At 37.4% G+C, this 23,037-nt stretch overlaps 1 protein-coding gene across 17 annotated transcripts in view; it reads left to right on the forward strand.

Moving 5' to 3' along the window:
- EHBP1 (EH domain binding protein 1) overlaps positions 1 to 23,037 on the forward strand; it is a 263,931-nt gene that overhangs the window by 34,686 nt on the left and 206,208 nt on the right. For all 17 annotated transcript variants that reach the window (XM_036435472.2, XM_036435473.2, XM_036435477.2 and 14 more), the window contains exon 5: positions 9,197 to 9,250. In XM_036435472.2, the coding sequence (XP_036291365.1) occupies positions 9,197 to 9,250 (54 nt within the window). The remainder of the gene's footprint in view (positions 1 to 9,196; positions 9,251 to 23,037) is intronic.

Here is a 23,037-nt window from a genome sequence, read left to right on the forward strand (position 1 = left end):
TTTTTTTTTGAAAGTCTTACATATTTCTGGAAATATTATAATGTATTTCTCACACATATGGTGATAAAGTACTAACATATTTAGTACTTTCCTAACCAACTCCTTATCTATTCCAAAAAAAAAGAAAAAAGACAACCTTTTTGAAAATGATGAAATTAGAAAACGAATGCTATATTTCTCCTTTTATTTTTTTAATCCCTACCCGAGGATATTTTTCCATTGATTTTTAGAGAGAGTGGAAGAGAGAGGGAAAGACAGAGAAAAACATTGATGAATATTAATGTACTAAACCATGAATGGAATACTACTTTTAAATGATCTGTTTCATTTCTTCTATTTTACAAAGCATTTTTAATATTTTATGTGTATTTTATAGTTTTGATATTACTATTATTGGCTTTAAAACATAACTTGATTATGCTTGTCACATATATATATACATATACATACACACACACACACACACACACACACACACACACACCATACTTGGTTTGCCTAGGGAGAAATAAGGGGTGAGACAGTAGCTACTCTTGCTTTTTTCCAGGAATGACCAGGACTATCCTATTGCCTTTTAGCCAGCTGTCCTAAAAGCCTGTTATTAAACCCCTGTAATCCATATTTTTTCTACTGGAATAAACAATAAGATTAGAAGTTAACTATGAGACCTTTGGAGTATTTCATTAAATTCTCATAACAACCCTAAGGTTCTATGATTATTCTTGTTGTATTGAGATTAGAAATGAAGGTATCTTGCTCAATTACACTATGATTTAGCCCTCCTCCCCTCTGCCCTCTCCTCCTTCTCCTCCCTCTCCCAAGGATATTTTTTGCATTGATTTTTTAAAGAGAACAGAAGGGTGTAAGGAAAGGAGGGAGGGAGAGAGAAAGAGAAAAGTCAATGTGAGAGATACATTGATCGGTTGCCTCTTGAATGCACCCCAGTTGGGGAGTGGGGATGGAATCTACAACCCAGGTACATGCCCCTGACTGGGGGTCAAGCCAGAGACCCACCCATGTGTGAGCTGATGCTATAGTCACTGCACAATGCTGACCAGGGCTAGTCCTGTTCTGTATTCTACGTTGTACTGCCTATTCTATAATCAAAAGACTGTGACTATAGATTACAATAACAGCAAGATCTTGAAGAATTTTAAGTAATCTCTTGAGTGTTTTGATTCAGTTTTGTTTATATTGGTAAAGTGAATGGACAGAGCTATACAACTTTTTTTTTTTTTTTTTTTTTAAGAGGATGATAGTGAAGAGCGGTTAGAATAGAGCTGATAAATAGCTGACAGCCATGTGTTTGGGAAAAGTATATACACTGAGTGATTCTGAGTTGAAAGTGGCTGTTGAAATTTGTCACTTGGAGGATTAGGAGATAAGTGTTGTTTTTAAGTACTGATGAGAATGTTCAGCATATCCTCATCACTGAACTTTTATGACTTAGAGTGTTATAGTGTGTAGGAAAATAAAACACACACCCAAATACCTCTTTCTGCCTCATTTACTGTATCACTTGTGCTAAGGCAACCTTGTGATAATTTAGAATGTTTAAGAAATATTTCAGTCAACATTTTTATCTTCCTGACTCCCCCATCCCACCAGAATTATAATAGAGAAAAGTAAATCAAGCAAAAAAACTTTTCATTTTTTCATGATAATTTTTGGGTCTTATTTTTTGAACATCATTGAAAATATTCGAGTGAAAAACTTTCATATTTTCTCCCTTTTAAATTTTACTTTAATAAAGTTTCACAATTCCCTTAATCTTGAAACTTGTAAATAGGAAAAGACTACTTTAAACCCTCTTTGTTGGAAGTATAGTAGGCACAGAGGTGTGCTCATAGTCAAGGTGCATTTTAAAGAACTTATCAATGTTTCATTTTTCTATAATTCAACTAGAAATTAATTTCTTCATGTTGCATGCTTGTTTTTGAAATTTGAATTTCAAAATATCTGATGCTAGTAAATGAATAACAAGGCTTTTAGAGTTTTGGGAAGGAAAAAAAGCCCTTTAAGCCATTTTTAATTTTTCTCTTTACTGCAGTGGTATGAGAGGAGACCGAGCAGTGATTTTCATCCCTTTTCATCTCATGGCACACATAAGTTAATTACTAAAATTCTGAAGCACACCAAAAAATAGATTTTGCAGATCTGGAAAAGAAAAGTATAATTTCAATTTATTCATACCGGGTAGCTATTGTTGTGTTGGCTGTTGTCATATTTTTATTTGACAACAATCTAAGGAAAAGAGGTCAGTCAATACCCCACCTAAATAGTCATGTATTGCATGATTTAAAAGTTCTTGTAGCACACCAGTTGAAAAACCACTGCTCTAGAGCAGCAGTCACCAACCATTCAGACCTCAAGGACCACCAGTGGTCCGGGTTCCTTAAACTAGCGGTTGCCAACTTTTTGGATTTCACAGACCACCAGTGATCCACGGATCACTGGTTGGCCACCACTGCTCTAGAGGATGGAGAATAGGACACAAAGAAGACTTAATTGATTCAAGCTGAAAGCAGTCTTCATTACAAATGTTTTTGTCTAGTGAATAACATTTATGTAGATGCTAAAGGCCACCACACAAAATCCATGCAAGAGTAGGCCTTCCTTCACCTGGGTGCCGGCCCTGGCTTCCCTCTGGCATCTAGGACCTGGGCTTTACTCCGGCCACTCGCAGGCACCTGAGACCCAGGCTTCCTTTTAGCACTGGCTTTGTCCAGAAGGATATCTGGTCAAATTAGCATATTACCCTTTTATTATTATACACTAGTGGCCTGCTGCATGAAATTCATGCATTCGGGGTGGGGGGTCTCCCACCTGGCCTGTGCTCTATCACAGTGCGGGAGCCCCATGATCCATTGCCCCAAAGAGGTAGGCCCTGCCCACCCATCCGGGCTTGATATTTTGCCTCAAAGAGGTAGGCCGGAGCTGTGAGTCCCGCCTCTGCGCCGCTTGGAGCCATGGGACCCCCCTCCCCCAGGCCTCTGCACAGCAAGGCCTCCAGACTGGGCTGTGCAGAGGCCACCAGACCCCTAGTGCAGGCATGTGGAGGCCTCCACTGGGCCCCACCCCCAGGCTGGGCTGCATAGAGGTTCCCCAGACCCCCGGTGTAGGTGTGTGGGGGCCTCTGCCGAGCCCTGCTCCTGGGCTGGGCTTACGGTGTCCTGCGGACCTGGCAGAGCTGCGTGGAGGCCTCTGCCAGGCCCCAGGCCTCCTGATGATGGATTGTGACTGTGTGACACAATTTCCCGATACTGCAAGTCCCTGCCTACCCATGCCTGCTGCATAGCAGTCTGCTGATCGGTCGTTATGCGTGAGGCCATCTCGACCATTTGCATATTACCCTTTTATTAGTATAGATGCCATTTTGAAGTGTCTTGAAAATGAACATTACTCTTGCTATTTTACATGTCTTTGCTCACTTTGCCATATCAGAGGTGTCCCTTGAAATTATTCTTTTAGGGGTAGTACATCATTGGTGTTTAAAAATAATACTTGAGTCATCACCAGTGTGGCTCGGTTGAATGTTATCTCATGCAGGAATACAAAACTGAGATCTAAAAGATGTAGGGTCCCAAGTGAATAACTAATAGCATTAAAACCATGTACTAGCTATGATGCAGCTAGGCTGCACTTCTCAACAAAATGAGGGGGGAGGGCAAGCAGGGTGGATGGTAAAATGCCTCTTTCCCGAGCATTGTGTCCTGCTTTATTACTTAAGTCTCTAGAGTAGCACTGATGGTGCCTTAAATTCCCCATGGAAAAGCTTTTTAATGTTTTATTATAGTACTAGAGTAGGGGTGTCGAACTCAATCAGAGAAGGGGCCAAAATCTAAAATCCAGCCTAAATCGCGGGCCGAATGGTTTACTGAACAGTCATAAACTGTCATTGTGATGGAAACGCAGCGGAGTGCAGTGATGACAGCGTGGTGCGGGCCACATTGCAAGGCCTGGCGGGACGGATTTGGCCCGCGGGCCTTGTGTTTGACACATGTGTACTAGAGGCTCGATGCACAAAGATTCATGCAAGAACAGGCCTTCCTTCCCGTGGCTGCTGGCACCAACTTAGCTCTGGCTGGAGCCGCCTTTCTGCCTTCCCACACTGCCCAGAGGCCCGGAGTGGCTAGGCTGGGGTGGAACACCCTGCCCCCAGCCGCTTGGCCCTGTGTATGCAAATTAACCTGTCATCATTATTGGGTTAATTTGCATACTCACTCCTGATTGGCTGTGGGTGTCACAAAGGTATGGTCAGTTTGCATCCTACTCTTTTATTAATGTAGATTCTCTATCCATAAACCTAGTTCATGGGCAAGGCCAGTTTGGGCAAACAAATATCAAATAGAGTTCTCTACCTTTCTTTTCCTTTTAGCCTTTTCTACCTCTCCCTGCCCATTACCACCAAAGAAACTCCTTTCTGAAAGGTTTTTATCCTATTTTCGTGAATTTACTAATAGAAATAGTTGCTTTAATACAGCTTAGAATCAGTCGCTACTGTGCTATTGCAGTGGAAAAAAAAAAGTAAACACAAATAAAGAAGTAAAGCTAAGAAGTTTTGAATTTATCCCTTGGTATATAGGAGTCATTAAAGAAATTTGAGTTGGTACTAATATGGTTAGAATTGTGCTTAGGGAGAATCCATATGTACAAGATTGATTGGAGGACAGATAGACTGAGAATGCTGCAGTTGCTTCTGTTCAGCCACCATGATAAGGACTCAAATTAGACTGTGACAATAGAAACAGAAGATTAATAATAGTCTAAAATGGAATCAGACATGAAAAAAGATGCTTCCTCAGGAGCAGCATGTGGGACCTGAGACCCAGAAGGGGAATAGCAGAGCTCATTCTCTATCTGTGTGCACTTCCTTTCTCTTAGGTTGGAATGTTGAGCCAAAAGCCTACTCTATTTGAATATTGTCTCACTCTCAATATTTTCATCCCTCCCCCTTCTCTAACAAATGGAAGTGAGATTTTTATTGAGAGGATCCAAGATGGCTGTGCCCAGGTGAACACCTAGCCCCAGCCACACACAACAATTTCAATAAAAAACAACTAAAATATAAAACGGACATTGCCCAGAACTACAGGAAGGTTGACTGACTGGAAATTCTACAGCGAGAAGCAAGGAGAAAACCAGAAGGAGGCGCGGAGGAGCTGGAAAAGCCCAAGGTACGGAGACGCGGCGCGCGGAGAGGACGGACCTGAGAGGAGGGAGGCCGAGTGCCTGGCGGGCGTTCCCCAGCGGAAAGGAGATAAAACTCCGACTGTGCTGGGCCCCCGACTGCTCTGAACCCCAGTTCTAGGCCAGACCCCGGGGACTCAGGCTCAGCCATAGGGAGCCGGGCTGTAAGGTGGAACCCCAGGGAAGTGGCGAAAGGAGGTCCCGGCGGCGGCGCGCACACTGCGCGCAGAGAAGGGACGGTCGGCTGTGCCGCGGGATCTCCCTGACGGGAAGGAGACAGGGGCTCCAGACTGCTCTGAACGCCACCTCCAACTCCACTTCCAACTGAACTGAACCCCAATACCAGGCTCATTGTGGGAGAGCATAGACTGTTTGGCAGCAGGCGAAAATCGAGGGCACCTTTCTCTCAGAGGCGCCAGCAGCGAGCACTGAAGGACCCACATAGGGCGGGGCTGACGGAAGCCAAAGCTGCAGGCTCCACCCTGAAACCCCGTTCCATCTGTAACTGCGAAATGTGACAACGAAATAGATTACAAACGAAAGAAATGGAGGACAAAAAGCGTCTGGATATAGAGTTCAAATCTACGCTTATAAGGTTTTTCAAGAGTTTCCTAGAAAAGATGGATAAGACCTATGAGGATATGAAAAGAGATCAACTAGAGTTAATAAGGAGTCATCAAGAAATGATAAAGGATCAACAAGAAATAAAGAATACATTGTCTGAAATAAAAAAATATTTTAAAGAGTCCTAAAAACAGAAGGGAAGATCGCAAGAATCAAGTCAAAGATTTGGAACATAAAGAGCCAGAAGACACTCCTCCACAGAAACTAGAAGGCAAGAGAATCCAGAAAATTGAAGATAATGTAAGAAACCTCTGGGACAATTTCAAGCGAACCAACATCAGAATTATGGGGGTCCCAGAAGATAAGAGAGCAAGATATGGAAAACATACTGAAAGAAATAGTGACAGAAAACTTCCCCCACCTGGTGAAAGAATTAGACTTACAAGTCCAGGAAGCGCACAGAACTCCAAACAAAAGGAATCCATAAAAGACCACACCAAGACACATCATACTTAAAATTCCAAGAGCAAAAGACAAAGAGAGAATATTAAAAGAAGCAAGAGCAAAGAAGGTAGTTACCTATAAAGGAGCACCTATACGATTGTCAGCTGACTTCTCAACAGAAACCATGCAGGCCAGAAGGGAATGGCAAGAAATATTCAAGGTGATGAATAGTAAGAACCTACAGCCAAAGATAATCTATCCAGCAAAGCTATCACTCAGAATCGAAGGTCAGATAAAGAGCTTCACTAATAAAGAAAAGCTAAAGGAGTTCATCAACACCAAACCAGAATTATATGAATTGCTGAAGGGGGTTCTTTCAGAAGAGAAAGTAAACAAAGATAAAAATTATGAACAACAAATACGTAACTATCAACAAGTGAATCTAAAAACCAAGGAAATTAAAAAAAAATCTGATGAACAATAGTAACTGTTGAATATAATAGAATCAGAGGTATGGAAGGGGAGTGAACTGATGATTCTTGGGGAAAAGGGGAGATGGGGGCATGGGAAGAGACTGAACATAAACTGTGCACCTATAGATGAGGACAACGGGGAGTGGGGAAAGGGCAGAGGGTGGGGTGGGAACCTGGTGGAGGAGAGCAATGGTGGGGGGGAAAAAAGGAACATTTGTAATAATATGAATAATAAAAACTTATTTAAAAAAACAAAAAAAAAACAAATGGAAGTGAACTTGAATAATTTAATTATATTATACTTAATGATGCGACCCCACTACTTTTTTTTTTATGTCTTATACTCTGTTGCCTTTTGCTTTTACTTATTCTAATATCTGTAGAAGTCTTAAACCATCCCTCCTGGCTCACATGCTTTCTCTTCATAAAAGTTTTCATGTCCATTTCTGTAAAAAGTGATGTGTTGTTTTTCCACTGTTCGGTGAAACCATGTATTTCATTCAGTACATATTTATTTTGATTAGTTTGTTGTTGTTTTTTTCCTTAGAAAGCAAAGACAACTATGTTTGAATCCTTCTAACACCTCTACACTCCCTTATCCCATCTAATAAAAGAACAATATGCAAATTAACCATCACTCAGTCACACCCACCAGCCAATCAGGAGCAAGTATGTAAATTAACCCAAACAAAATGGCTGTGGCCACAGAGAGCAGGAGGGATGCTTGAGTTTTCCCAGCAATGGAGGAAGCCAAGCTTTTCACACACCCTGGCAGGCCCAGGCCTCCACTCAAGGGTACAAAGTTTCAATTATAGAAGGTAAATCCCAACAGAAATGGCGGCAGCTATAGAGCTGAAAGAGCAAGAGACTAGGGTTGCCCCGGCAATGGAGGGAGCCACGTTTCTACAGCCTTGGCCGGCTCAGGCCTTCACTCCAGGCTACAAAGTTTCAGTTTTAGAAGATACATAAATCCCAACAGAAATGACTGCCAACACAGAGCGAGCAGGAGGCTTGGCTCCACTCCAGCTATCAATACAACATTTCAATTGTAGAAGATAAATAAATTCAGATACCAGGGCCTCCGCTTGGGTTGCCAAGGGGTGTGGCTGGCCTGCAAACCACCATAGGCCCCTAACTCAGGCCACTCCATGCCCCAAGGGAACCCCTACCCTGATCTGGGACACTCTTCAGGGCAAACCAGCTGGCCCCCTCCCATGCACCAGGCCTCTATCCTATCTTAATAAAAGAGTAATATGCAGATTGACCATCTCTCCAACACACAGGATGGCTGTCCCCATGTGGTCAAAGATCCTGCCCCCATGTGGACACAAGATGGCCAGCAAGGGAGAGCAGTTGGGAGAGACTAGGCCTGCAAGGGAGGGCAGTTGTGGCAATCAGGCAAGCAGGAGAGGGCAGTTGGGAGGCACCAGGCCTGCAAGGGAGAGCAGTTGGGGGAGGCACCAGACCTGCAAGGGAGGGCAGTTGGGGGCAGTTAGGGGTGACCAGGCCAGAGAGGAGGGAAGTTGGGGGCAAATAGGCTGGAAGGGGAGCAGTTAGACATCAATCAGGCTGGCAGGCAGAAGTGGTTAGGGGCAATTAGGAAGGCAGGCAGGTGAGCAGTGGGGTGCCAGCAGTCCTGGATTGTGAGAGGGATCCCAGATTGGAGAGGGTGCAGGCTGGGCTGAGGGACAACCCCCTCCCATGCACAAATTTTGTGCATTAGGCCTCTAGTATATAATAAGTATTTAATAAATATTTATTAAATAAATACTTGCAAAAATGTGCCTCATTTTTTTAAAGTTGTATTTGGTTGTAGAATCGATTATTCTTTCTCAAGTTTCTGAGGCATTTCCAGGAGTAATGAGTGAAGTGGGGATCAGGATATCAATAGCCACACCAGTTTCCCATTTATGTAGAGTATGAAGTCCTTTGCATACTTTGAAATACCGGATGTTTACATAACCTCTGCTCAGAAGAAAGCCTTGCCTCAAGTGATACTTTTAATTTAAAATATTTACATGTATAAAAATGAGGGTAAGGCTTTATAGAAGCATGTAATGTCTAAAGTGCTTCTTAATAGTTTACTCGATAAGTTATCTGTCTCTGATCGGGTTTCTTTTTATCTTGTCATCTATGCAATGCTGGAAGATGATATGCACCAATATAAGTGAAGTAGAGTATTTCTCAATATAAAATAATGCTTTAAGTTTAGAGAAATAGAGTAAGCTGTTCTGCCTAAACAGTCGGTAAAGCTGAAAACAAGGCAACCTGCATTTTATTGCTTGATTGGTTACATTAAAGAAATATGTATCAGCCCTGGACGGGGTGGCTCAGTTGTAGCAATTTTCCATGCACCAGAAGGTCATGGGTTCAATTCCTGATCGAAGCATATATGGAGGCAACTGATTGATGTCTTTCTCTTACCTCAGTGTTTTTCTCTCTTTCCTCCTCCTTTCCTTTCTAAAAATTAATAAAATAAAAAAAGAGAAATGTATATCAACTTCATAATTTTGCTTTTATTACAGGATCCTCATGCAGAGGAGTTTGAAGATAAAGAGTGGACATTTGTCATCGAAAATGTAAGCTAATGGCACAGTCTGTCTTTCACATTTTTGCTATAGTATATACATTACTAAAGTACACTAGCATTTTGGTAATAGGAGTAATGTTGCCTTATAAAATTAAGTAGCAATTTAAAAGTAAAAATGTTCTTCAGTACTGAATTATATATATATTTTGGGGGCTTGAGGGAAAGACTATATGTCTTACTCAACTTTTTATCTGTTCAGTATCTAGCATGGTGCTTTTTACATAGCAAATTTTCATTTAAACATTTGTTGAATGAAATCATGAGTGACCTTTGAAATCTTTTTAAAATAAAGCTCATGCTTTACTTTTTGTTTGGGTTGAGGGATTATAGATTGGTGCTTTAATAATCTTTAATTTATATATTGTGGAATTTAAGTGACTGGCAGGTGGGTATGGTAGGTGTTCAGTAATGTATTTGAATAGGGATTAGGGAATGGAAATATGGTAAATTGAAAAGAGTGTGAGTTCTGGAGTCAGATATTTCAAGCTTTAGCTCTTTCATTTAGAAGCTCTGTGATCTTGGTTAGTTTCTTAACTTCTTAGCCATGATGATTGTTGTGAGGATTAAATACTTAATTTTAATGAATATTAGTTTTTATAATTATTGTCATTGTTGTCATGACCAGCATTAAAGTTCTATAATATATTGATAACATATTTTAACATGTTTTGCAGCATATATTTCCTTCCCAAGTCAGCATATTATATGATGTTGTTTTATATCTCAGTGATAAAAGTATTTTTACACTTTTTCCAGCACTAACTAGACCATTTGTAGTCTGAAAGAGCTGGGAAGCTTGGGAGGGAGGTCAGGTCCAAGCATAGCAGGTGGAGTTCTGATGGCTGGATATCAAGCCATTATCATGTTGAAGGCTCACACATGTTAACAACACTCTGGCTTTTCTGTAATGGTAGATATGAACATTATACTTTAAATAGCATCTGAAGTTTTAAAAACAGTCTTAGATTTCTTGAAATTAGTTACAGCTTCAAAAGCTGGCTTTCATTCTCAAATCAGGAGCTTCTCCCCAATGTATGTTCTTTCAACCAATGCTCATGGTTGTGTTATACATCAAATCTAAAGTTTGTTAATTAAATGTATTAAATCATTAAATTTGAGTTGTAATTAATGGTAAAGTGTGTAAAAAATGGCAACTTTATATTTGTTTAAAAAGGTGTTTACAACACAATTACTCTTAGGATAAGGAAGCACATCAGTTCTAAGTTTCTGAAGAATAGGTTATGAACTAACCTACTGGAAGGTGGAAGTAAAAAAAAAAAAAGCTATATGATATTCTGTGTTATATATTTTATAAAGGTGTTTTAAATATCGATAGAGAAATATTAAAATTTAAATTGAAAGAGATATAAAATGGATCATGAGATAACGGGGTATATTTTGAATTATTCTTTTCCTTTGGAGGTATGTGTTTCTCAAGTCAGGAAGTATATTTGATATCCTTTTAATGATATTAAAGATCATTTTGTTCATTTGTAAATATCTTACTCAAATAGTTGAAGTTACTAGAAAAGTTACTAGGGAATGATCTTTGGGGAAAACGGAAAATAAAATATATTAGCATTCCTTCTGTACAAATGTTTATTAATGAATTAGACTTATAAAAATCTAAGAAACATAATATAGATGACTTTGAACTATTATTCATATTGTTTATAAAACTTAGAAAACAAAAATTTTTTTGAACTATTACTAGAGCTAAATTTTACTATGCCACCCAATGATTCTAAAGACCTTAACTCTGAGTTATGTAGTGGGTAAAACACTGGACTTATGGAGATTCTCAGCCATCATTATGCTTTTTAATAGCATAATGTCTCTTAACACTCAGCCTCATATTCTTATATGAAAAGAAAACATTTTTCTTTCTCCCATATCATAGTATAGAGAAAACATGAACTTTTGGTTGGGTTAGAATTGAGTATAAATCCTGATTTTGTATCTTCAAAACTGGTGACCTTCAGTAGGTTATATTTTAAACTCAGTTTCTTCATCTAAAAATAAAGTTTTTTTGTATATTGATCTCAGAGAGCTTTTCCTAGGTTTGTGACTTTGTTTTAGTTGATAGAAATATTTTTATAAACTTTTTGAAAATTACCTTTATGTAAGTAAAATTTTTGGTTTTCTAGTTCATGAAGAATGAAATATAAAGAATTTTCTAATATACTATTTTGGAATAAATTAATATGTCCCTAATTTATATCTTTCTTTAAAAATTCATATCTCTATATGTATTTTCTGTATGCTTCTAAATCTGAAATGGAATATGAGTATTGTTGTGAGTTTCTTATTCTGAACTTTTTAGCACAACAGTATTTTCCCTCCCACTTCTTCTTTTTATAATAGCTACTTTCTATTGCCAGATTAAAAAAAAAGGAAATTAAATTGTGTGGGTGAAAAAGGTGAAGGGGAATAAGAGGTACCGTACCCCTTCCAGTTATAAAATAAGTCAGCTTAGGAAATAGAGTCAATAATATCTTAATAATCTTTGTGCTACAAGATTATTAAGGTGGCTACAAGATTTATATTAGTCATCACTTTGAAAGGTATGTAAATGTTGTATATAATATTGTTTGTCAACTGTAGTTTAATTTATTAAAAAATGGAAAATTGAATTATGGTATAAATTTGCTTTTCATGTTGAGAAAGGTATTAGTCATTGTAGCAGGAATCTAGTTTCTCAGCTCTGAGTATGAAAAAAGTATACCTATCTTTGAATAGGTAGCAAAACTTAGTGAAATCTAGGTATTGAAGATCTAATTTGAAGAAAATTAAAATTAATCACAATGTGGGATGGAGGCAGCTTTCCAGCCATCAGTAATGATGGCAATAATTAATAATGCTTGCTAGGAACCCAAATTCAATAAAATAACATTTATTAGATGAATTTTTTATGATTTTATTACTGGCTTATAGCTGTTTTTATAGCAAGTGTTTTTTATAGACTATATGGGATTTGACCTATTTTACTAGCACCATGTTTATTTTTTTTAAAAAAAGAGTTAAAGAGAGAAAGGTAAATAGTAAATACATCCATTATCATATTTACTTACATTGTATATAGTTATCAGACTTCGGATGTATTTTGAAATTGCTGTGTTCTTAATACAATGGAAAAAGCATGAATGTACATTATAACCAAATCATTTAAAATATATTAACTTAAAAAAGAATATAATAATTTACATACTCTAAATTAGAATAACTATCACAATTTGTGATCTATCTAATCTCAAAGGATGAGGTCGTATAATTACTGGTAAACCTAAAACAAAACAAAAGGAAAAAATAGTGTATTCTTATCTAGAAAATAGATCAGGATTGGGCAGGAACTTATTTTCTTTCTGCCTGGACCAACTCCTATATAGTGAGAGGAATAAATGAATTTTGAGAATAGTTTTTTCTTTCCTATCTGGGTATTAAATCTTTTTATGTGCTCTGAAAAATCTAGGTCAAATATCTGAGATGCTAAACAGAACCACAGCTTGGATAAGTAAATTTAACAGGGGAAAAGTTCTGTCCTATATATGTCTGTATATACCACAAAAAGAAATTTATTTTTACATAATGCCTTTTGTGTAATAGGTACTCAGTAGATATTTATTGAAAGAGTGAATGATTATAGTTAACTGTTAGAAATCCTCTAAAGATTATTATTTTTAAGGGAGGAATTAGAGCTCTTTCTGCAAGCATCCTAAGGTGACCTCTGAAAATGGTTTGCTATTCTCTTGACCCAGAAAACCCCATAAAATCATGCAAATCAATAGTTCAAATATTTGTTTTCACTTTAAAAACACTCATGAAACTGCCAGGTTATCAAAGATATGCATATCTGAGCAGCCCCCCATTATCTGAAGGATGCCACTTTACAAAAGCAGTGTGTGCCATTCTGTTATTAGAGTAGTGGAGTTGGTAGATGGGCCTAGGCCAAACGGTGAGGCTGGAGTTGCAGGGTCAGTGGCCCCAAAAGAGTGCTAAATTTTTGCTGCACGTGGTTAAAAATGTGAAGGGTAATGCTGAATTTATGGGTTTAGTTTAGGTTATTTGGTCATTGATCACACCTTTGTGAACAATGGTCTGAAGATGTGATGTAGAATTTACAGAGCTCATCAGTGGATTAATCCACACATGAGCTCTCCTGGCCATATTAAGATGATCTTGCTGAAAAAGAGCAGATTTTTCCTAAACCAGAAAAGAGATTGTACAGAAGAAGAAAAAATCCTTGAAGAAACAAAAAACATGCAGGTAGGAGTAAATACTACATCAAATAAATGCTAATAAAAGAGAGAAAGGGTGAGAGATTACCTAAAAATCCATCAACTGTATAGAAGTTCTTCTGATCAACCTCTACTTAATTTACATAGATTATCTCATACTTCCCAGCTGTCAATAAAACATCCTGGTTTCAATCCCACATGTGTCAACATGGTTAATAGGCTACTACTTCATTTAAAACATTCAGATCATTTAAGATGGATTCTACTATAAATGTATATTAAACAAGTCATTCTCATGAGATCTGTGTACTCATCTATAGGATTAATTAATGGCTCTTAGATATTTTCTTTTAAACCAAAATTCAGTGTATGTAGACATTGCATTTTTCACGTAGTAGCTGTTTGCTTTACAGTAATCCCCCCTTTCTTACAGGGATATATTCTAAGACCCCCAGTGGATGCCTGAAACTACAGATAGTATGGAACCCTGTACATACATACCCGAGATAAAGTTTAACTTATAAATTAGGCAATTTCATGGATAGAAGATGCATTTTTTTCAATCTTAGCATACATTTTTAATGTGTGTTTTTTGTGTTTGTTTTGTTTTTTTGCTTTCTTAGAGTTAAGAACTTTCACCTTTTCAGTTAAAGGGAGCACTTATAGCTTCTCTTTGTTATATCTTCCAGTATTACTAGTTTTACACTTTGGGGCCATTATTAATAAACAAAAGGGTTACTTGAACGCAATGCTGCAATATCTCTACAATATGCTAACCTAGAAGACTACTAAATGGCTAATGGGTAGATAGCCTATACCAGTGGTCGGCAAACTCATTAATCAACAGAGCTAAATATCAACAGTGCAAAAGATTGAAATTTCTTTTGAGAGCCGAAAACCAGCTTCTGCGCGTGGGCCAGGAAGTTTCAATCACACTGTACATGCATGCCTGCATGTGGTATTTTGTGGAAGAGCCACACTCCAGGGGCTAAAGAACCGCATGTGGCTTGTGAGCTGCAGTTTGCTGACCACTGGCCTATACAAAGGGATGATTAACTCCCTGGCTGGATAGAGTGGGACAGCCCAAGGTTTTATCATGCTATGAAGGGCATACAGTATAAAAGTTATGAATAGTTTATTTCGGGAATTTCCCATTTAATATTTTTAGTCCACAGTTGACTGAGTAAATGAAACATTGAAAGTAAACTGGACAAAAGGAACTATTATACTTGAAATTATATGTGTTTTTAACCTTTCAAATAAATGAACCAGTATTCATTTATTTACTCATTAAGTAGCAATTAATTCACTGTGCATGTATTTTGTGCTTGGCACTGTTTTAGTTTAGCTAGAAATACTGTATAATGGTATATAAAACATGAATAAAAGTCTTCATGGGACTTACATTCCTTTGTGTGTGTGTGTGAGAGAGAGAAAGAGAGAGAGAGAGAATAAAAATTATTGTCTGAGAAATATGTACTGTGTTAGATAACATAAATATATAGTGTATGTTACATGACAAATATGTAGTATGTTAGTAAGTGCTGTGAAACAAAAGCAGAGAAGCAATAGATAGAGATCTCCCATTTTATTCTATGGATATAATGAGCCTTCTTATTCCTTGTAAAGAGAATTCAGGCATGCTTATCAAATTAATTAAAAATTTATTAAAAATTTATTAAACAAATAGTGTGAAGTGTGAGAAAGTTTAAAAATAACCTTGAGAGTCTATATAAACCTTTTTTTAGGTTGCAGCTCCCCTCAGTGGTGAATGATGGAATTGATTCTTGTCTGGAGAAATAATTCTATTACTGTAACAATAATATATTATAAATGTTGTGCTCTATCTTATATTTTAATGTGCTTTCACATTATGTACAGAAGAACTATATAGTAAATTTCAAAGGACTAAAGTTCATCTTTTCTTGTAAAATATACATTTTGTTAAAGGTTTTTGGTAAATTGTCCAGACAATGAAAAGTGTTCTGACACTTTGAATGGAAATTTTAATACCTTTCTTTTCCTTGTATGGTCAATAAAAAACATTTTAAGTTTTTGCTTAACATAAAATATCCCAATAAAACATAGAGGTCATCAAAGCATATTACCCTAACAAATTTATTGAGCCCTTACTGTATACCAGATATTATGTGGAATACTTTATACACATTATCTCATTTACTCATTACAATAATTATGAATCAGGTATCAATATTCTTATTTTATAAAGAAAGTTACTTAGGTTAGGTAACTTGCTCAAGGTTATATAGCTAAGAAGTCAGGATCATATTCAGTTTTGTCCTTCTTCATGCTCTTTACCTTTACTTCTGTGCAATAACAAGTTCCCTTAGTCACAAAGTTGAAAATAATTTGAAATTATAGAATCAGATAATTTTTAAATTTATAATATATAAATTTATATATATAATATAACAATGTTTCTTCTTTACTGAGAAACTTGCGAGGGATATATGTATTAGACTAGTAAAAGTAGTCTTTAATTATTGTGCATTTTCAGGCTAAAAGCTATTGGGATTAATTTCTTGACTGCTGCTAGACATTACAAAATGAAATCTCAGAATTTCTCAGTTCTTAGAATTCTGAGTATTTTTTTTTATCAAAGCAACCTTCCAACCTCTTTGTGTAAATTGAGATAATGCTATCTTCATCATTTTGGTTCTTTTGTTTCTGGTTACAGAGAAGATTTCCCATTTTTCTGAGCTTTTTTCTTTGAACCAGAAAGCTACTTTTACATAAATGATTTTACTACTGCTAGTTTTGTAACTTTAGACAAGTTATTTAATCTCTTATAGCCTCAGTGTACTCAGGTATAAAAATTATGGCATAAATATCTACTCTATACGCTATTAAAGATTAGAAATAATGTATGTAAAACATCTAGTTCAGTAATGGATTTCTTTTTTAAGACTATAGGTTACACTTTCTTCCATTTAAACTGGTGTAGCTTTACACCAAAAAGATATTGCACAGTGAAAAAACCATAAACAACATGAAAAGGCAACCTACTGAATGAGAGAAGATATTTGCAAATGATACCTGTATAAAATCAATATTTTGTGTTAATATCCAAAACATATATATTTAAAACCTCATATAAATCGATTTAAAAAAACTAAAGAGTCTGATTAAAAAATGGGCAGAGAACCTGAATAGACATTTTTCAAAGAAGACATTCATTCATGTGGCCAAAAAGTATAGGAAAAGATGCTCACCATCACTGATCATCAGAGAAATAAAAAATCAAAATCACACTGAGATATCACCTCCCAGCTGGCAGAATGGTTATTATTAAAAACAAAACAAAACAACAACAACAAAAAACAACTAACAAATATGGTGCAGATGTGGAGAAAAGAGAACTCTTGTGCACTGTTGGGGATGTAAATTGATGCAACTATTATGAAAAATAGTATGGAGGGTTCTCAAAAAAATTAAAAATAGAACTACCATAAGATCCAGTAATTTCACTTCTGGATATTTACCCAAAGAAAACAAAAACACTATTCCAAAAAAATATATGCACTCCTATGTTCATTGCAACATTATTTACAATAGTCAAAATATGGAAGCAACCTTTGATAAATGAGTAGATAAAGAAGATGTGATGTATATCTACAATGGAATATTTTTTGTCCATTAAATTTTTTTTTTTCCATTTTCCATTGTATGGATGGATCAGAAGGTATTTTGCTAAGTGAAATAAGTCAGACAGAGAAAGACAAATCCCATATGATTTTACTTACATATTGAATCTAAAATAGTACTAAAACAAATGACCAAATAACCCAAAACAGACTCATACAGAAAACAAACTGATGGTTGCCAGAGAGAGGGAGATGAATAGTACGTACAAGAATACCACAACCTACATCTCAAAAATTAGAAGCATTCCTTCTGCATGTAACTAATACAATAATTTGTGAGTACCAATCAGAGATAGCCCAGCTTTTTAAAGGTAGGACATATGCCCTAGTATAGCCTTAGTTATAGCCTACCTATTATAATGTTCTACCTGCTAGAAATATGACTCAGTAACTTTTTGAACCTGATCAATCCCTGTTGACATTTCTTCTGTGAAAGTGATACTGAATGGATGGAGAGGAGGTTCAAATTTCATAATAACATATTGTACTACACCATACACAAAAATAAACCCAAAATGGATAAAGGATTTAAACGTAAGACAGAAAGCCATAAAAATCTTAGAAGAATCCATAAGCAGCAAAATAGCAGACATATGTCATAGCAATATCTTTACCAATACAGTTCCTAGAATAATGGAAATTAAGGAGAAAATAAACAAATGGGACTACTTCAAAACAAAAAGCTTTGCACAGCAGAAGAAACCATCAAAAAAACAAGAAAGTCCACTGCATGGGAGAACATATTTGCAATGTTACCTCTGAATAAGGGTTTAATCTCTGAAAAGGATTCTTCTGGAGGAAAATTCCATCCCCTTTATTCTCAAAATACCCTTTAGATTTGAAGAAAATAATGAAAAATAAAAACAAAGGTGTCCAAGAATGATCATATGTGCTATGAGCCTGGCAGAATTCTCAAAATCCTAAGATTTCTTTTTGTAACTACCTACTTGCTTATGTAATTAGTTTTCCATTTTCATATTGCCTCATGTCAGTCATTTTTTTGGTTAATCATTTGTCAATTTTATTAGAGTATGTTAATTAGAAAAAAGCAAATTTTCATCTTTAGATCCTTCATTGTAAAATTTCTGATAACAGGAAGGAAAGTAACATGGATTAACAACTAAATTATTTATCTATATACAATGCAAGAAGCTCTGTGAATAAATAGTAAAGTAAACTATTCATGTAGTAGCTTACTTTGTAAAATGTCCTGGCTCACAAATTTAAGCAAGAGTTTTACTTTGCAGCAACGAAGCACTGTTTTTATACTATTGCAATGAGTATGCTATTGGTTAGTCTTTTTATTGGACTTTCAGTCTGCAAGCCGATGCTCTATTCACTGAACCAAATCGGTTTCGGCCTGAGTCTGCCTCTTGAGTGTGTCTCTTATGGATGTGAAGAGTTGTAATCCGGTATGGTCTTATTCTGACCACTGGGTACACTGGCTCTTGGATCTCCAAGGAGGTGCAAGGTCAGCCACTGTCTGGGGCTGCCCGGCAGAAGCTACAGAGACATCTTCAGATTCCTCCTCTTTGTGTGGGGTTTGGAAGTGCCCAGATGAGGCCCAGCTGTGAAGCAAGGCAGGCTGCTGCTGCTGGGCCTTGGGCCTTCTTTTGGAAGCTCTGGGCTCTCTTACCCAGCTTCAGTTTTACAGGTTTTAGGCGGAGAAATGACAGGCCATTCATATGCAAAAGCCTCTGCACACTGCTTTGGTGGGGTTTAAATTGGGTGGGGCGGGGTCTCTGGGAATCACCGGGGCAGAGCAAACACCAATGGCTGCCACTCAGCCTGCACTGGAGAGGTCCCCGGACCGGTGCAGGAACAATGATAGCTGCAAGCACCTCTGAGAGAAAACTGCCCTAGCATTCCTGTCTTGATGCCAGACAGTCTAGTTTCTCACCCTATGTGTCTGGGTCCCCCAGAGACTCGCCCAGAACTGGAGTTCAGAGCAAAAGGGAGCTTGTACCTCCCTCCCGATTAAAGAGCAGCACATCGACGTGCCAGCACTTTCCGTGCCTCCGCACCTCTTACTGGTCTCAATGTGCTTGCTTCACCTTTCTAGTTGTGGAACTTCCACTCAGCCAGCTTTCCTGCGGTTCTGGGTGGTAGTTGGGTCTGCCTTTTAGTTGTAATTTGGATGTGGTTGTGAGAGGCAGCAAGTATAGGTGTTTACTTATGCCATCTTGGTTCTCTCATGGAAACTTGAATACCAGATTTGGAAATGAATATGCTTGATCAAAGAGCAGGTCTTTATAAGCAAAAAGGTTTCAGAAAGAGTATATTGAAGTACAGAGTCACTTACCCAGCCACTTGGATTTCTGAAATTATCTTTCCCTGAACAGTCGGGCAGCACTGGTGACAGATGCCGCAGCCAGCACCACACAAAGGCTCTTAACCTTGAATCTTGGGACCCTTCGGGGTTCTTGCATGGCTGTGCTTCAGAGGATTGCCATCTCTATAAAAATGTCAGTAAAAGTTTGTGTATGAACATCTTTTTAAAAAATCACATTTTCAATGAATTGTTGCCCCAAATACTTTAAAGACTACTGGGTATTTTTTTATAATTTTTGAAAAATAAGTGTGGGACATAATGCAAGCAGAAAAACCTCTTCTCACGAGGATAACCCAGTTTTTTTTACTGTATAACCTTAGGTAGTAGTGATCCTTTTATTTTACTTTTTAAAATCTATTCTTTTTGTATACAGCAAATGGACGGCACTAGCATAAAGCCCCAGTTAACATTTTTGAATAATATTTAAAAGTTTGAATTTGTTAGAGGTTTAAATTAATGTATACATTTCATCAAACATACCTTAAAACTAAAGGAAGTAGAGCAGTAGCGTAATATTTTTACATTGTAATAGATGTTTCTATTTAAAATTAATAGACTAGAAATAAATTATTACTGTATCTCCTACAACTGTATGTCCTTTGAGGTGAGTGTGACTTGACTATGAGGAGACTTATGGGAGTTAAGGAAAATAACCACAGCCTTGTATGTTCTACTTTCTATAAACTAAAAAATAGTCTGAACTTTAACCTTATACTGAATGAATTTGAAGGCATGTAATTTGTATGGTTATTATTGAGTCACAGTAGTATACTGCAGTGTTCTAAATTGCTAGGGCTATTTAAATTATTATTCTTCTTCCTGCTAGCTACCTTTAAATGAGTGAGAAAAAAAGATAACCAAGGTTGCTTTCAATTCTGTTTTTTGCCAACTGGAGGAAGAAAGCTGATAAACTAGATAGTCAGCTATCAAAACAAACCTCTAATACCATGCTAGCAACATTTAAAACCAACAGTATATTTGAGCAATTTTTTACATATTTATTCATAGAAATTCAGCAGTAAAATATACTATTGCATACAAGATGTTATGAATCTGCATGTGGCCTTTTTTACACCTAATGAAAAACAATAGAACAGAGACTTGGAAATTGTATTACTATAGGGTTCTAATGACATGCCACCCTTTTAAAAAAGTATTTGTAAGGAGAGGAAACATCTGGAATTTTTCTCCTTGCCTTTTTTGTGATCCTGCCATTAAGATGATGTGCACAGTCTGTCTTGATTTTAGATCAAGATCCTCTGTTCCATGTGGTTTAAGCCTTCCAGCTGAGTGAAGTGAGGCCACTGGAGGCATCGCCTCCTACCTCCATTATGTTCCGCCTCCGTCAGTTAACACTCATTTGACAAACAGAATTCAGCTGCCTTTGAGCCAATCCTGGAACCATTGTAGACTCGGAGTGAGTCAGCTGAGCTAGACAAGAAGCCAGTATCTGGGTCTTGATATATAAGGCTTATAACTAGGAAAACTCTGGTTTGGGAGATGAAAGTAAAAAATACTGCTTTCCCCGAGCACTTATCTTAGTGACAGGCTCTAGAAAGCATCATGATGTAGAAATTAGACATAGATGAAAAGTTTTGGAAAAACCTTCAGAGTTCCTAACAATGAGGATGGGAAAGGAAAGTACATATCTCTGGCTTTTCCTTGTTTATGTTGTGGTTTCAGGTGAGATAGACATATGAGCCCCCTATCCCAATGTCATGTTCTCACTTAAGCCCTTACCTGACAGTCGGGGAGCTGCACATCCTTTCCTCAAATTGCATGATTGAAATCTTGCTGAAAGTTTTACTGAATAATGGCAGGCTAATTGCTGCTAGGTTCACTTGGATATCCTTGTATTTGATGTTGAACCTGCTTACACAATTAGATGCTCAAGATTGTGTATAAGGAATCCTTCCTTCCAGTTAATAAAACTTAGTGTTGAATGTCTTAAATGAAAAAGGGAATAAGAATACTTTTTCTTACATTGATTTATAGTATTTTTTACATTTTATTTATATTTTAGGTTCTTATTAGGAAGCAAATTTAAACATATGTATTGATATAATTCACATACCATAAAATTCTCCCATTTAATTTAAATTCAATATTATTTTGTATTAATTTTAGGTGTAGCATAGTGGTTAGACACTCATATACTTTACAAAAGTTTTCCTCCCGATATTTCCAGTACCCACCTGGCACCATACACAGTCATTACAATACTAGAGGCCCAGTGCATGAAATTCCAGCACAGATAGGGTTCCTAGCGGCTGCCGGCTGCCAGCCAGGGGCTCCCTTCCCCTGGCTGCCTGCCATCTGGGCCTCCCTTCACACCCGCCTTGGCCTGGAGATGCCTACTCATCTGCTCCACCATCTTGCCGCGATCCCACTCTTGTCAGGGCCCATCAGGGCTGGTAGCACCTCCACTGCCGCCCACTGCCAGCACCACATTGCCAACTCCTGTCATGTTCTGTGCTGCCCCCTGGTGGTTAGCACACATCTAACTCTGGTTGGTTGAACTCCCACCCCAAATTGTAGGGACAATTTGCATATTAGCCTTTTATTATATAGCATAATTAAATATATTCCCTATGCTGTACTTTATATCCCCATGACTGTTATATCCCCAGTTTGTACTTAATCCCTTCACCTTTTTCGCCCAGTCCCCCAAACCACTTCCCCTCAGCAACCATTCTCTGGGTCTGAGTCTCTTTCAGTTTTGTTTACTTTGTTCTTTAAATTCCATATGGTTTCTAGTATTTTTATGTGGCTTGCTCTAAAATATTTTAAAACTTTCCCTCCATGCTATAAGGTCCTGTAACACCAGTTCAGTCTTTTCCAGGGCATCTGACTCCTTGACCAAAATAAAACATAAGAATTAAACTTCTTTCTTTCTAAACTACATCATCCTTTCCTCATCTGCCAGAGATGCTGAACTCATTTTTCTGATCCTTCTGCTTGTTGTTACCATGATGTATTTCACTTCTTTCAAGATTATGAAATAGAGCCAGTATTATTTGATTTGTTTCATGCAGCCAAGAGTAAGGTCTAACAAGGAACCTAGTAGTTTGTATGAGAATGTATTTTCAGACACTTAAAAAAATTTCAGAAGTCTTAAGTGGCAGTTTGTTGTTATAAGCAATGCAGGTTAAAATCTTCCGACTGTTCTCTAGAACTCAATGATCATTTCCTGCCACTTGTGATCCAGTTTCATAGGTCAGATTGTAGTCACTGTTCAATTATTCACAGTTTTTGTGAGTCAGGAAGGGCTTAGCGAGGCAGTTGTGGTTTGGAGTCTCTCATGCAGTAATCTGAGGTGTTTGGGGCTAGAACATGAGACACAAGAAGGCCATTTCTTCAGTGGCAGTTGGACTGTGTTTATGGCAACTGAAGACTTCAGGAGTGACTTTTCCAGCTCTCCAAGTGGAAGTTACATCACCTTTTCTTACCTAGCCAAGCTAGTTACTTCCCACACTCTCAGCTACAAGTCAGTCACAAACCTGTCCGGGTTCAAAAGGAGGGGAATTAGACTCCACCACTTGAT

The sequence above is a fragment of the Pipistrellus kuhlii genome, unplaced genomic scaffold, assembly GCF_014108245.1.
Source record: "Pipistrellus kuhlii isolate mPipKuh1 unplaced genomic scaffold, mPipKuh1.p scaffold_m20_p_13, whole genome shotgun sequence".
Classification (NCBI taxonomy): domain Eukaryota; kingdom Metazoa; phylum Chordata; class Mammalia; order Chiroptera; family Vespertilionidae; genus Pipistrellus; species Pipistrellus kuhlii.